The sequence below is a fragment of the Eublepharis macularius genome, chromosome 1 (genome assembly GCF_028583425.1).
Source record: "Eublepharis macularius isolate TG4126 chromosome 1, MPM_Emac_v1.0, whole genome shotgun sequence".
In the NCBI taxonomy this organism is placed as follows: domain Eukaryota; kingdom Metazoa; phylum Chordata; class Lepidosauria; order Squamata; family Eublepharidae; genus Eublepharis; species Eublepharis macularius.
The window spans coordinates 32889470-32905129 of record NC_072790.1 but is presented as its reverse complement, the minus strand read 5'-3'; the positions used below and the strand labels follow the sequence as shown (position 1 = coordinate 32905129).

Genomic DNA, 15660 nt, shown 5'->3' with positions numbered 1-15660 from the left:
CTGGGAGAACCAGGTTTGACTCCCCACTCTGCCACGGAAGCTTATTGGGTGACTTTGGGCTAGTCACACACTCTCAGCCTAACCTACCTCACAGGGTTGTTGTGAGGATAAAATGGAAGAAAGGAGAATAATGTAAGCGACAATAGTTTCCCATTGGGGAGAAAAGTGGGGTATAAATGAAGTAAATAAATACACTTGGAACGCTTAGTGACCCTGTGAGGGTGAAAAGGCAAGGTAAAAATCTTGTAAATGAACAAGCAAAAGCACCTCATCAATTCACCTCAGGCTTACAAATCCAAATGAAACGATTCCTCCGCCCCCAGACATGAATTAACTGCGCTAGCTTGGTTGTTCTTTTTGGAGGCCTCGAAGTGCCTGCAGCTGTCCGCTCTTTTCATTTTCCATATAAATGCCATGTTCTGGGTGGTGGAGACTGAGGAGGGTGGCAAATGGAGAAAGTGACTGTGTCTGAGGGGTGCTTATGGGCATGTTGCCAAACCAAAACTCTTATACCCTACGTATGTATCACAGTGCCATACCTGACTGAGAGGAAATGCAGAGCAACACCAACCATATGGCTTAATCACTAGCTTGAGTGGTGGTGCTTTCTTTTTATACAGACGCCGTTTCTTGCCCCAGCCATTCTGGCTAAGTTGAACTTCAGAGCTAAAAGGACAAGTAAATGCTTCCCAATTTGTTTAGAAGAAACATTACACGTGGAAATATTCCATGTGGCATCTTCCACCGCATGAAAAGGGCCTTAAGATTATACCTTAATTATGTCACCCTTTTTTTAAAAAAAATCTGGGTCAATGAAAAGATCTGGCAAGCGTGAAAGCTTTGCACAATGTGTTTTACTATTTTGGTTGGTCCTAACGAAAGTCACCGCATGGCTTTTGGTTTTGTTTTATTTTGCTACGCACTGGCATGGCTTCCTCTTCTTCTTTTTGTCTAAGTGAAACTAGGGTTCTTACTGAAACCAAAGCCGCCTTAATTCAACTCTGAAACAAAACAAATGCAATTATATTATTTAATTTTACCGAGGTCCTTAATGAACAAAAATATAGCCCAAATAAAAGATCCCCACACACCACTAGGACTTTTGTTAGTGTTCCCTTAAAGATACAAATTAAATGGGGATCAGAGGGAAATATGCAGTAAGGATAGACAGGTGGGTCTTTGCCCCAAATGCTTATAAATCAGTTCCCACAAAAGAGATCATACGGAATAGCGATATTCAAACATCTGCTTTAATTGTATTGTTCGACAACATTTTTAAAAATTGTACAATAAACCAACTACTGTAAAGTGTATTCATTTAAAATCCAAAGCAGGCTTGTAAAGGCATACTTTGAGTCAAAGGCATATGGCAGGAGATGCACACAGCTCCAACTGTATCCTAGGAATTGTTCAAACAATTGTTCAAACAAAACAGATCACACGGCAATTGCACCAACTAATCTAGAAAAGCTGCTGCTGTGATTCAACAGGTCTCCACGGAAGGGAAAGAAGTCATCTAAGGAAGCCTCTAGTCTTTGCCAAAGCATGAACAGGTGTGCAACCCTTGAGGTAGTTAGAAAAAAATGGCAGAAACAAGGCAAACTAACCTCCCCTCCCCGATATACTGTGAAATTTTCAGACTAGTTTTAGGAGTTGGAATCTCCAACCCACAAAACTCTAAATTAATTAAAACTTCATTTGTAACGAAGTGATCCAGCCCTTACACTCATCGGCACTCTGATTTTGTGATTAAATCCAGACCAGATCAGGTTACTTGTATCAAGTTCCCTAGAAACGAATAGGCAGAAGATTGGCATCACAGATCCAGATGTAGAACGAGGCTATCTTGGGACAGCCCTCGTACAAACAGCAAGAACGTTTACATACAAGCGTGTCTTGAACTCTCCGATCAATTTACGGATCTGTGCATGTCATACATATGACATCCTCTCAGTTTATGGTGCACATAGTGATGTGGACTGACCACTCATGGATCATCGTTTTCAGTTCTGCAAAACATTTTAAGGAAAGAGAAGCACCCATAGCCAAAATATAACCATAGCCAAAAAAAAATATTCAAAGCTGCTGTAACAGTCTTGACTCTCCGGTCTGCGTTATATACTTTCAAGGTGTACGCAATGTCTTGTTTCCTAATTTCTTATTCTATGTTGTGTGTTGATTTGGATTTGGCATGGAAGGAGGGGGGGAAACAGTTCAGAAACTTTGTTCCAATGGTACACGATACAAATATGGCTAAGTGAACATGAAAAAAATTAAACAAGAATCTCCTTCAGTCTCTTCTGCTAAATTAAAAAATTGTTAAGATGCTTTTCATTGGACAGAGCCAAGAATGAGGGCTGGGAAGCCTTCTGAAAGCTAGCTTTAAAAAAAAGCATTCCAGGTACTCTCCAAAAATCAACACATGTGAAAAACAACGGGAATGCCTTTCCAACAAGCTAGATTCCAATTTCATAAAATCCTGGAACTGCCGATAACCAACTCGTAGTGCATAAAGAAAACTGTTTGAAAGGTCAACCTGGCTGAAATTACACATATAGTGATTGCTGTGACTGACTCAGGAAGGAGATTAAATTGTCCTATTGAATGGGTTAGTATTATTTTGGAAAGATGTTTAAACACTAATCATCCAGTCATTCCACGTACAATGATGTCAGGTTCCAGGAAGCAAGCCTCCAGGCGGGAAGACATATTTCCTCACAGGACACTTGACTGGATCTTCAGACCCCTGTAGTGGGGCAGGCAAGAGGGGCACCGGCCACCCTAACCAAAGTATGACTGTGCACAAGTTAGCTTGCACAGCCCAGTGATCTCCCCACACCAGATATCATTGGTGAGGTCTAATACCCACAGTGATGGAAGCAGATCTTACATATTCCCATGAATATGTAAGTTTCAGTTTCAGTTTCGACTGAAATTTTTTTTCATCCACCATATTTAAATAGCACCCTCACTGTTTAAGAGATTTAAGAAATGTGCTTTCATTTGGAGAGATTCTCTTTCGGGAACTAAGTAACACCACATGAAATCTTTTGACGTGGAAAGGTGGACATGGGGCTTGTTTGAATGTAGTATTGCTAAACTCTTTTTGATAGACCCATTGAATAAGGCATAAAAGTCAGAAAGGTGGGGCTATTTTAATTCCAGGCTACACCAGGACAGAATTACGCCATGAGCAAGCGCTCTCAAAGCCAACATTTTTACTGATCAAATCACTCTGTGGGTCTGTCTGGGCTACACGACTTCAGACTGCATGGGAGTGTTCACATGACAGAATGTTCCTCCTTCAACCCCCAACTCCATAAATGAGAGTGAGGTTCTAGCCTCCTCCTCTCCCTAACAGACCCATATTCACAAAAAAATGAGGTTTTGTGACTCCACTCCGTAGTACGGTGCTGACCGAGGTGTACCAACTTGGAGACAAATAACCCCAAACCTTCACCTTAGCGCAATCCAGAACCAACCATGGAACACCCATTATTTCCCCTATATATATTTTTTAAAAAGACATCCAGAAAGTGTAAACTTCCGAAGAGGGCCATTTCAAGTTGCAGCTGGCTAAGACACTTGTGTTTCGGAAAAAAAGCGTAGTGAAATATCATCCATTAAAATTTATTTCCATTAAAAGGGAAACTCCCATAACTTGAAATAATTTCTGCTTCTTTCTCAGCATGATCTGTAGAAGAGAGAAGTGAAGTATACCCTTTTGCTAGGGTGTTAAAATGCAATCCTAAGTTGGGGGTTACAAAACTTGGTTAATGGCAGAGTGTGTATTTTCTGCTTTACAAAAAGTCATCAACAATTGTGGGAAACTGCTATAACACTGGTAGGATCACAGGAAATAGTAGGATTAAACACATTGATTTATAAACAGTTGTCAGAGCCACACCTTACATTTCAAATATTCGCAGGCATCAGGCTGTGCTTTGTATCAACACAACTCCACCATCTTCAAAGTGATAATTTTTTAAAAAGGGGTGAAAGTGTTCTTCATGTCACATAAAACCAGTAACTCCTCCCTAAAGTGACTTTCTGTTGCTCTTGAGAAGTCTGAGATTTTCAAAATTTTTTGTAAAAGTTCCATTTTAAAAGTTACAAATTAAGAAGAGCTTTCAACCACACAGCACAGAAGACAATGTAGTCTTGGGCGTCTTCGGCCAAAGGGATATAGATGTTTGAGATGTTTGCACTCCAAGCCCTGAAACCACTGCCCTCAAACTTTGGCTTTTTGGACCTGTTTCAGTCTCTTGCACACTGTTGAGTTAAACAGCATCCAGTCGGGATAAGGTCTCAGGCGCCCATCAGATGGCATAGTCCTCGCATTCTTGGGGGCTAAAGGCAGCTGCCCGTAGTATCTCCAAGGTATTGACTAAGATTAGAGTCCCTGTGAGATGTTTCCAGCGCTTTGTGATTGGATTCTTCATTTTATCCAGACCTGTGTGAAGCTCTTGAGTAACGTCACGGTAGCTGTCTCCCATCTGATTGCTCCACGTTAGCATGAAGTCATAGGCTGGTTTCCACATTGCCTGCCAGAGACAAACAAAATTTCAAAAACAAAATCCAACGGGAAGTTGCTGAATTGGAATTCATATGTAAATTTGACTCAGTCAGACTTGGATTGAATAGAGACTCTGGATGGCTCTCTCGTTACCAGAAGTAACTGCCTTTAGGCATTCCGTTCAGATTCACCAATGGAAGGAAGGGGTCACACCCAGCCTGGATTGTGCACTCTACCTCTTTCATGACTTTTGTAACTGATTTGCACTTACATGGCCCTCACTCCCTGCACCCTCTCCCCCTCTCCCCTCACCACTTATATATTTCTGGCCAGTTTTTTCATCCCCTCCATGCATCTGATGAAGAGAACAGCGGTTCTTGAAAGCTTATGCTACAATAAAGTTGGTTAGTTTTAAAGGTGCTACTGGACTCTTTATTATTTTGCCAGAGACAAGACGCTTAGAACTGACGATCCTTTAGTATGCAGTGTATACAGCACCAGCTGCATGTCAGCAAACAATTGCCTGTGTAGGATATGAGATTCTGCCTGACTTACCATGGTGTACCATTTGACTGGGTCAAGAGCCAGCAGCTACCCAATCTTCAGCAATGCAACCTAAATGCCAAACAAACATCATCTCCCTTTCCCAATGGGATATCAGTGCAGGGGGCCACAGGGAACATCCCTCTGTTGTTCCTTTTAAGTTAATACGTCTCACAGTCCAAAGTCTTCAAAACCCATTTCCTCAATTGGATCCACTTCTTCACATCCTTCCCCCAAACAGCTCTTGTACGTGCACATGCCTCAAGCTTTCTACAGTGAAAAGTGATGCTAGGAATTCACTCAGTTCGTCTGAGGTCTCCCTGTCTTCCTTAAGCAATCCTTTCTTCCTTTTCCTCCTTTGGCCCAAAAGCCTCCCTTGCCAGTTTTCCGCTTCAGATATAGTTGAAGAAATGCTTGCTGTTTGTCTTAATGATTTTAACAATCCTGTCCTGAAGTTCTCTTTTTGTTCTCCTACATTATACTTGAAGTTTCTCCAAAACCATGGGAAAAGAATAGGTTTCTTAAGGACATATTCATTTCTCTTTGACTGTGGTTTTCTGGGCACAGAAACCACTTAACAGAAAAATGTAAACTTTGCCATCACGCGCAATCCAAATGGCAACGGAACACAATACCGAACTGTTTTTCCAGCCTATTGTGCAGTCAATCATCCAGGAAGCCTAGAACGTATTACATGACCCCTCCCCATACCTCATTATCCACCGTGCCGCTCTTGTCTCGATGGGGCGCTTCATAGGCGTCCATCTGTTGCTTGGAAACCTTGGCCAGTTTCTCTGCAAGCTCTCTCCAGCGCTGGGCCACTTCCACAGCCGTAGTCAGGAGCACAAAATCTTGAATTAATCTGACCACCAAGCCCTGGCAGTCCATTTTCAGCAAGGCCTGAGAGGGAGCAGAACAAGCCAAAGACCAAGTTAGTGGTGGGCACGGTCTTTCCGTGGAACCTCCCGCATTCAAAGTTGGTAATCATTATCTCAATGGTGACCGTATACCTCCGTTTCTTAATTCCTCATATACGGAAAACTTTATTAAATTCAGACTTGGAGATAGCAGGCAGGAGAATGAAGTGGGCCAATATGATGGCACAAGAAGTGACCAGTCTGTTAAAGTTTTCTGAATCAGGTGTCAGCATTCTATGGGTTTGGAACCAAATATGGCTCCATGAGCACTGGGCTTCCCAGATGCCCACCGGTGGCGGCAATCTCCCAAGGGTTTGCCTCCTTGCCCACTGATCATTGGTGATCGGTGATACGTTGCAAACCCCCTGATGATTGCTTGCCACTGACAAGCAATCTGGGAAAATGTGCACTGGGTGCTCTCCTGGTGGGGCGCAATGACATCACTTCCTGAAGTGACATGATCATGTTGGCTTCTGGGTGCGCTCCCATGCTTCGCTGGGGTTAATTTTGGCTTCAAATGGGCTGAATCTGCTCCACCCAAAGCGCAGAACATCTGTGGCCAGTGTGCTGATGTCACTTCCAGGAAGTGACATCATCATGCAAGCCCAAGAACGTGAGCATGCGAGAAGAAGTCACCCAGGAGAATCCTGCTGGGAGGGGATAAGGACCTGGCAACCCTAATGAGCATGCAGAGGTTATTTACTTCCTCCCACTGCCACAGCCAGCCCGTGTCAGCAGCAAAGCAGGGGACAATCTCAGACTCTGGATGGCAAACAGCGCTTCCAACATGAAACGCCCCCATCTTGTGCCCTCACCATGCTGGGCCACTTCTAAGATGGTGGTCACCTGCCAGAATCCCAGAGGGCTGGTGAATCTTCAAGTACTATGAGCTAACTAGGAGAGAAGAAAGTGGGGATGGAGAGAGATGGCAAACTGCTGCATCCCTCTGCTACCCTAACACACGTATCTTAATTTCTGCCATTTAAGAGAAGAAAAAGTAGAAAAATTCTGTAGCAAACAAATGAAAGTGTATTTACTTGGATAATAGTCACAGTAGATACAACAACCAGCACACTGGATATTAAGAAAACGTTGAAAGCCCTGAACTCCTTAATAATGTATTATCATTAACACATTGTAACATCTTAATTGTTGCTAACATTATTTACATTTAAACCAAAAAAATCTTGAAAATATTGTATTTAGATTGCCTTACATTAAAAATCCCATACGACGTATTTTGAGCAAATCCTGCTCTTTCGTTTCACTCTTTCTAAGAAACGGAGTGTACGGGGGGGACCACAAGAGATTTTTTTTAGTGTTTCCTAAAATTTCCCATTATTTCGATCTGAAAAACGGGACGGTGTTCCTGGGGGAGGGGGGAAGAACTCCCACCCTAAACTTTCCTGTTTTTTTCCCCAGGCCACCAAATCTCTACTCTGGGTCATCTTTAACCTGTTTTGCAAGTTCAGATAAATTCTGAATGCTTGCAACTCCAAAATTTGATAGCCTATCATTTATTATCATTTAGGGCAGGGATGCTCAGCATGGTGCCCATAAGTAGCATGGCACCCACCAACATCTTTCCCGGTACATGAAAAGTGGGTGGGACCACGTGGGGATTTTTTGTCCAGCAGGGCTTCTGACTGGCCACGGATGATCTGATTAGATGCGCAGACCTTTAAAAGTGTTACTTTGGCGGCAGCTGGCACCACTTCACAAAGATCTCCAGTATTTATTTTATTTGGCTTCTATTCCGCACTCCCCGCGCTATGTACCTGAAGGTAAGCGGTGTGTATTCAAAAAAATGGTTTAACGCTATACGTTCATTTAAAAAAGGAATCACGCCGAACAGAGCTTCTGCCTGAAATGTTCAAAAGTTTCTATAAAAGTTATGCCTCCCAATGGAATGTGCTAGTGAGAAAGCCTAAGAGCTAAGCTACAAGAGATGAATTACACGCGGATGGGTACATGAAGGGTGTCGCAATGTTAGCAGGGGAAGCTGAGTTTTAAAAGAGATCGGACTGCTTTGTCAATTTCCCCTCTCTACAGAGCCAGGGAGATCCCTGCTCAGAGAGTTTGTTAATTTCCTCTTTGTCTCTGGAAGGCTCTGTCAGTTTCACCTCCCCTTCTAGGAGGCAAAGAGGAAATTGACAAAGACTTCCGATCACTTTTAAAACTCAGCTTCCCGGCTAACATTGCGACTCCCTTCATGTGCTCCTCCTGGTGTAATTCAACTCTTATAGTTTGGCTCTCAGTCTCTGCAGCAGCTAAGATCAGAAAGCTAGGAGATGTCTGAAGGCAAAACTGAGCCTCTAATGGCAGTGACAAAGAGGGCCCTGGGGTCAGACCATGCAGATGGAAACCTCCCTTAGTTCATGGACTGTGATAATGGTGAAAGTCTACCCGGAGAGTGTGTGGCACCCAGGAGCAGAGAAAAGGCTTAAAGAAATTCTACCCAGAAAGAATTTCTCACTCCCGTGTGAGACAAAACGGAGTTTGCAAGCCATGAGGCCATTTTTTAACAAATTTCCAACCCAAATATGAAGCTTTAAATTTAAAAACTTTTATCAAATGCATGATTATTTCTTTAAGGGATGTAAGTTGAAGATGCATACTTAGTAAAATAAAATGGAAACAGACTGCTGAAGCTTAACAAGGTTACACAGAAGTGTTTAAACTTTCTTCTGTAGGAAAACCACCAGGAGATGGGGAGCATCCGATCTAGGAGGACTCATCTGTCCAGAAAACATGGAGTAAATGTTCCAAGTCGTTTAAATGGGACAGGCTCGAATGTGTCAATTGGCACATGGCGAGATATGGCTGCAGTTTAAGGAGACCAAAGGGTCACAGAAGAAAAGGTGTATGCAAAGAGGGAAACAGGATACAAATGTTTATATGCAGATGCTAGAACTTTTTGGAGCCAAACGAGGAAGCTGGAGTGCTTGGTGCGAAATGAGAGGTGCAGTGGTCAACTCGGAAACCTAGCGATAACGGGGGTGGGGGGGAAGTCAGCCATCCTCAGTTACACAAATTCTAGAGAAAGGATGTGGAAGAACGCAATGGAGAGGGCAAGGCTCTCTGTGTTAAAAGACTGAATGCAGCCAAGTAAGCTAGGAAATATAAGGCCCCTTCCAACTCTATGAGGAATAAAAATGCTCACGAAAAGAACAGAGAGAAAGCCAAGGGGTCTGTGGGAGGGGAACTCAGCCTAGTCGAGCCTCAAAAGCATATAGAATTCTGAAAAGTAAGGTTTATCGTATTTATGTGTCATTTCTTGCTTGCCTTTCTCCCCGAAAATTTGGGAGATTTCCAAATTATCCCTTTTCTCCTGTGGTTCTCTGCAGGACCTCAGCTTGTACCACAAATTAGGAAAGGCACAAAGGAAATTTCTTGTCCCATTAACTCCAACTAATTGTACTGTTGAATTTATCATGTTTATGCTGCCAGTAATATTTGCAAGTCTGAGAGACAATGTAGTTCATCTTATAGTTACACCTTATGTTCACTGATGGAGCGCTATGTAGTTTCATGTCCTTGGCAAAGTTTCCTATCATTGGAAAAATTGCAGTGCAAAAATTTAACAAAGTCCCAGCGCTGATCCTTGAGAATCAGATGCTGATTATTTCAAAACAAGTTTTTTGTCCCTTTGACAAGTTCCCAGGAAATGACATGAAATCAAACAATATTGGGGTGTGGACCGGTTGTTTATAGGGGCGCATTTGTTCTAAAAAGGAATGGAAAATGAACCAAGTGAGCCCCGTTTATTTCTAAAAAAGATACAGAGAGCTAGTAAGAAATCTCATTTGTTTCACGTTTCATTCTTTTTTCCCATTGTGTTATACTGGCGCTCCAAAGCATTGTATTGCAGAAGCCTTTTGGATTGGATACATTGGCTAGAACAGCATGTTGAGATCACAAAAAGGTTACAGTGGTGGGGAGGGAGGAGGAAAAAATGAGAGCAGCATAATTGATACAATGGACAGGTTTGCAATCTGCACCAAAGCAACAAGAAAATATGTAGAATACTGGTTGGGGCTCTCACTGAACTCAGTGGGAACTTACGTAAGGTGCAGCTTATTAATTTAATCTACATCCTCTGTCCAGCATCTCTGAAATTTGGCAGGTCTGATGCCTTTCAGGGAGTAGAGAATTTCTGAAAATTTCATGTCATTGGAATGTAAAATACAGAATTTACAGACAGGAGAACACTACATGGCTCTCTTGATGAAGCTAGCAGGAAACAAACATGATTCAATAAATAATGACGTGCCACTCCTCTAATGATGCTATTCATTATTATGGTATTCCTGACTTTTGTGGTGTCTCCAAAGAATACCAAATACCATTGCCTTAATACTCTAGCTTCAGCATCTTCATTAATGTCCTCCTCCTACACCACCAGCAATCAACCAATCGTATTTTGAAGAACAGGCTCATCGACTTTGAGCTTTTGGAATACTTTTGCACAGGGCTTTTTTTCCGGGAAAAGAGGTGGTGGAACTCAGAGGGTTGCCCTTGTTGAAAATGGTCACGTGGCTGGTGGCCCCACCCCCTGATCTCCAGACAGAGGGGAGTTTAGATTGCCCTCCAATCTAAACTCACCACTGTTTGGAGATCAGGGGGCGGGGCCACCAGCCATGTGACCATTTTCAAGAGGTTCCGGAACTCCGTTCCACCGCATTCCCGCTGAAAAAAAGCCCTGCTTTTGCAAATGGGAAGTGTCTAGAGACTAGCTTCCCTTTGTTCCCTATGGCCCTAGGCCTTAACACCTAAATCAAAATCAATCCGCTCTTCCAGACAGCATCTTAATAGACAATTAGCCACAACAACTGGAAAAACTGTCCCATAATGACAAAAAACAGCTTGTATGAGATTTTATTTTTGCTTTGATATGGCCTTGCCCTGGGTTGAGATCCTACATGAATGGATAATGGAAGCAAAATCCTTATTTAAATGCAAATGTCGTTCAAGTTTAGGTTTGCAGCCTAAAAAGAGCTTAGTAATTCTAATATGTGACAACTGGCTGCTCCCCCATCATCCTCATTTCAAGATAAGCATCTGAACAGTATTGTACTGTATGTTAACCTGCATGAGGTTCTCGAGGACTTCCCTAACAGGGAAGTTCTCCGCTCCAGTGATGGAGAAGAGGTCCATCAGTGGCTGTTAGCCACAAGGTATAGATGGAACTCTCTGTCTAGGGCAGTGATGCTCTGTATTCTCGGTATCTAGGGGGGCAATCAGTGGGAGGGCTTCTAGTGTCCTTTCCCCACTGGCAGACCTCCCGAGGACACCTGGTTTTTGGCCATTGTGTGACACAGTGTGTTGGACTGGATGGGCCATTGGCCTGATCCAATATGGCTTCTCTTATGTTCTTATATCATTCTCTCCACCCTGCCATGATAGTTCTCCCTGTTGCCCGCTGGCCAGTTAATGGGGGCTGTGCTTAGAGAAGAAAGTGCACCTGGGATTTTATCTCCAAGCCCCGTTTCCGCTGGCTGGTGGCAGAAGCAGTGCCCTTCAGGTGAAAGTGTGTCAGAGAAGCTTTCTGGTCCAAGCCCAGCTCTCCATCAGTGTGTGGAGGTGGGGAGGTTTCAAGCAGAAGGTGCCCAGGAGGAGCTTTCATTTCCATGCCATAACCCCCAAACAGCTGGCCAGTAGTGACCCGAGTGGAAAGCCCATCAAGTGCACCTTCTCCTTCAAGCCGCCCCAGCCACCACTGGCTAGCGGATCCGGAGGGGACTTGGAAAGAAAATCGTGCTGAACATGCTGGTTCCTGTTTCCTCTCCATACTGTTCCGTCACCATCACCTCCTGCCATCCGGTCACTGTGACTGATCTCCCATTCTAGTAGTGTTGTCTGCTGTTCCCTTCATTTGTGTCATCTCAGTAAGCATTAATTAACAATTTGGTATATATTTTTTTTAATAAATTTTGGATTTTCCAGCAAACCTGGAGATTCACCTGGATATAAAAACATCTCCCAGACTGTCCCTGGCCTAACTGTAAGCATGCTTTGGGACCAAGTTTAGAATTGGATATACAGATAATGCAGATAATATACAGATAAGGGCTTGTTTTTGAACATTTCAGTCTTACGGTGAAATCCTAAACAGAGTTACTCCAGTCTAAGCCAATTTATTTCAATCGACTTAAACTGGAGTAACTCCGGTTGTTGTGGGTTTTCCGGGCTGTATTGCCGTGGTCTTGGCATTGTAGTTCCTGACGTTTCACTTTGACACTGAGAGATCTCTGTCTTTTGGTGCTACACCTCTGAAGATGCCAGCCACAGCTGCTGGCGAAACCTCAGGAACTACAATGCCAAGACCACGGCAATACAGCCCGGAAAACCCACAACAACCATCGTTCTCCGGCCGTGAAAGCCTCCGACAATACACTGGAGTAACTCTGTTTAGGATTTCACAATTGGTCACTTTTGTCACAGATGGTCTCGCAGAACCCTAAGCCCAACAAAACAACCTCAAACAATTAATGCATTAAAGATTACAGCACATAACCAGAATACTTACTGACATCAGTTCTTTCTGGAAAGATTTCCTATCCTTATTGTCCGAATTATTACAGTCTTCTTTCAGTTTCTCCAACACAGAAGCCACGCATTCTGGCTCACTGTCCAGTTCTGCTCGGCAGAAAAAAGTCAGTGGCAAGTTGCCATACCCCAAAGCATCTGCAAAGGCGCGCCAGCTGCTAATGTTTTCCATCAACAAAGTCCTTACTGAAGCATAAATATAGGTGAGAAACTTACAAGGCCTCAAGATCTGATCGAGCAACGTATGAGTGGTAAGCTCAGGTCCGTAGAAATTATTTGGCTTTACTTTTCCGACAACTAGAACATTTTTGGTATGGACAAGACCGATTTTACCCTGATAGTAACCAATATACCATTCCTTGGTCCAGAGCTGACCTTTCAGTTTGATTTTCTCTTCACTTAGCAAACCTATGGCGTCCCCTTTCTTATATTCCAAGAGGTAATGGTTCTTGTTTTGCCGTACCACAGTTTTTAGCAGTTTCCCATATTTTAAGCTTGACACTGGCCGATCCTGGAACACCGGATATTTGCTGGTGGTTGCAAGAGGAGACAATATTATTTTCCCAACCTCATTCTTCTTCAGGAACCTCCTTTGTCCGGTGGACCTGATCGTACTTTTCGGAGGTGGCTGTGGTGTTTGGACACAAAACTGAGTCAGAAGGGTATCTTTGTCATCTTTGACTTGTATTCTCAACGTGAAATCAGACAGCTCATTCGGGTCATGAGACATGATGGGGAAAATGAGCCGGCTGACCTTCCCCAGTTTCATTTGGAAGCCTCTAACCATTTTGGCCTGCTCGCTGGCTCTCACCTCATAATTAGTCATGTTTGAAAACATGCAAATCTTTAGGTCTTGCGGCCTCCCGAGAGTGAACTGGTGCTTGCCCCACAACTGCAGCGCCACAGGTGCCGTGCTGTGTACTTGCCGTGTAACTTCAGTCACTAAGAGCGTCTTTGGGGCACAGTCGTGTCCGAAGATGGCAACCACTGTTTTGAAAGAAGGGTGAATGTGCTTGGGACCATAGACTCCAACTGTGATTTTTTTGCTGATATAATCCCAAACGGTGTAAGGATATAGAATATTCTGCCCTTGGGCCACAACTGCGATATACATACAAGGCTCCAGGTTCTCCAGTTGAACCTGTATTGTGTCTCCATAGCAACAGTCTAGCTGCACTGGGGTATAGGGACCATCCTTTATGTCACTCCTCAAGCATTGCAGTCCTACCAAACTCTTGCTCACGACGTCGTTCTTAACTTCTGCTGACACTTTCACTTCCAGTACGATCGGCGTTCTGACCTCCATGTTGCTCAGCTTAATCTCTATTACAGGACTTATGGTACTGAATTTGTCACTGTTGAGCTCCAGCGGTGGATCCAACAGAGCTTTCATGGAGATCTGCTGGGTGTCCCCAACAGCCACGTGTCCCTCTGGAACCTGAATATTTATATTAGTGTCTGGAAGCTGAACTGCTCCCCCGGAGCTATCCAGCTTGCAAACGATATTGGTCTCCACAGGTTGCGTCTGACCCCAACCAAGATTCTGGCCTAGCAAATCCAAGTTATGGCAAGATCTTGCCAGTTTCCGATGGTTTAGCCAAGCCGTTCTGAAATCTTCCCTGCTTTGGAATTGCTCAGGGGTTGGAGATTTCAACCCACTGAAAAATTCTGATGATGCTGGGTTTTCTGACTTCGCTTGCAGCACTGACAGCTCTGACAAACTGTATGACCGCTTGCTTCTGAAAAAAGGGTTGTCCCGCCTGGTTGGCTGTTCGAATTCAAATCCATTCATAGACGGGACTTCATCTAGACGGTTGCCTACGCTGCTGTTAGTTGCAGAACTCGACTCGGTCAATGTAGGCACTCCCGTGTCAAAGAGCAACACTGCGCCTCGGAGGGAACTCTCCTTGGTCCTGTCAAGAGCTATTGGTAAATTCCCATTCATAAAAGGGTTGGTCTGGACATTATTCAAAAAAGGGTTGTTTTTTGCTAAGCTCCACTTTATGTCTGCCCAGTCGCCAAGCAAATCGATTTCCTTGGCTCCCTCATCTGAGATTTCAAGCAGATTGTCAATCATTCCACTGTCCGTTAATGAAGAGTTTCGGTTGCTTACAGGCTGGACGTAGGAAGATGGGATGTAGCCCATCTCTGTGGTATTGTGAGCATACCACCACTCGCCTCCTGAGGTATCTAAGACATAGAGATGGTCCCCCTTGGAGAACTTCAGGGTTGTAAAGTTATTTGGGCAGTAGTCTTTAATTGCCACAACTTCCTTTGCATTTCCAAACGATGTAGGATTGTCTCCCATCAAGGCACTAGGAGAAGGCACTGCAATGCAAAAAAAGAGAATCTCATGAGCAACTGCAAACAACACAAAGATCTGGAAACCTTGCATTAAATGACACATAGAAGTATATTTGCTTCATTCTCAGAATCCTTTCTCCTTAAGGGCATTTATCTTTCAGCTGCCACTCCTCTACATCTCAGATATTCTTCAATTGGCACAGATTCATCGGCAATTATATAACTAACACATACCCCAAGATTTCAGTCCAGAAGCACCTTAAAGATTTTCACGGTGTAAGCTTCTGAGAGTCAACATTCCCTTTGTCGGGTATCTGACGAATCTGACAAAGGGAGTTTTGACTCTCTAAAGTTTATACCCTGGAAACCTTGTTGGTCTTTAAGGTGCTACTAGACCCAAATCTTGCTGTTCTACTGTAGACCAACACGGCTATCTACCTGAAACAAATACACACACCGCCTGGAGTATTTTAACTTTTCCAGCTTTTATAGTTTTGTGAACATTCCATTCACGTATTGGTAGAAAGGTAGAGGATACGTGGCTCTAAATAATGTGCACAGCATTTTTTGAACTTTCAAAAGGGCCAAGAGACTAATTCTGCTGGATACTCCACTCTGCTAGCCAGTTTGGTTTAGTGGTTAAGAGCGCAGGACCCTAATCTGGAGAACCGGGTTTGATTCCCCACTCCTCCACTTGAAGCAAGCTGGGTGACCTTGGGTCAGTCACAGCTCTCTTAGAGCTCTCTCAGCCGCACCCACCGCACAGGATGTTTTGTTGCGGGGATAATAATAACATACTTTGTAAATTCAAAAAGAGTCCAGTAGCACCTT

The 15660-nt window shown here is 43.6% G+C and overlaps 1 protein-coding gene across 1 annotated transcript in view; it reads right to left on the bottom strand.

Annotated features, from left to right (window-relative positions):
- Positions 1 to 1232: 1232 nt before the first annotated feature.
- SH3BP4 (SH3 domain binding protein 4) overlaps positions 1233 to 15660 on the bottom strand; it is a 49693-nt gene continuing 35265 nt past the window's right edge. The window contains exons 3-5 of the mRNA XM_054974384.1: positions 12506 to 14853; positions 5771 to 5959; positions 1233 to 4544 (exon numbers count right to left, since the gene is read on the bottom strand). Coding sequence (XP_054830359.1) covers positions 4320 to 4544; positions 5771 to 5959; positions 12506 to 14853 — 2762 coding nt within the window. The 3' untranslated portion in view covers positions 1233 to 4319. The remainder of the gene's footprint in view (positions 4545 to 5770; positions 5960 to 12505; positions 14854 to 15660) is intronic.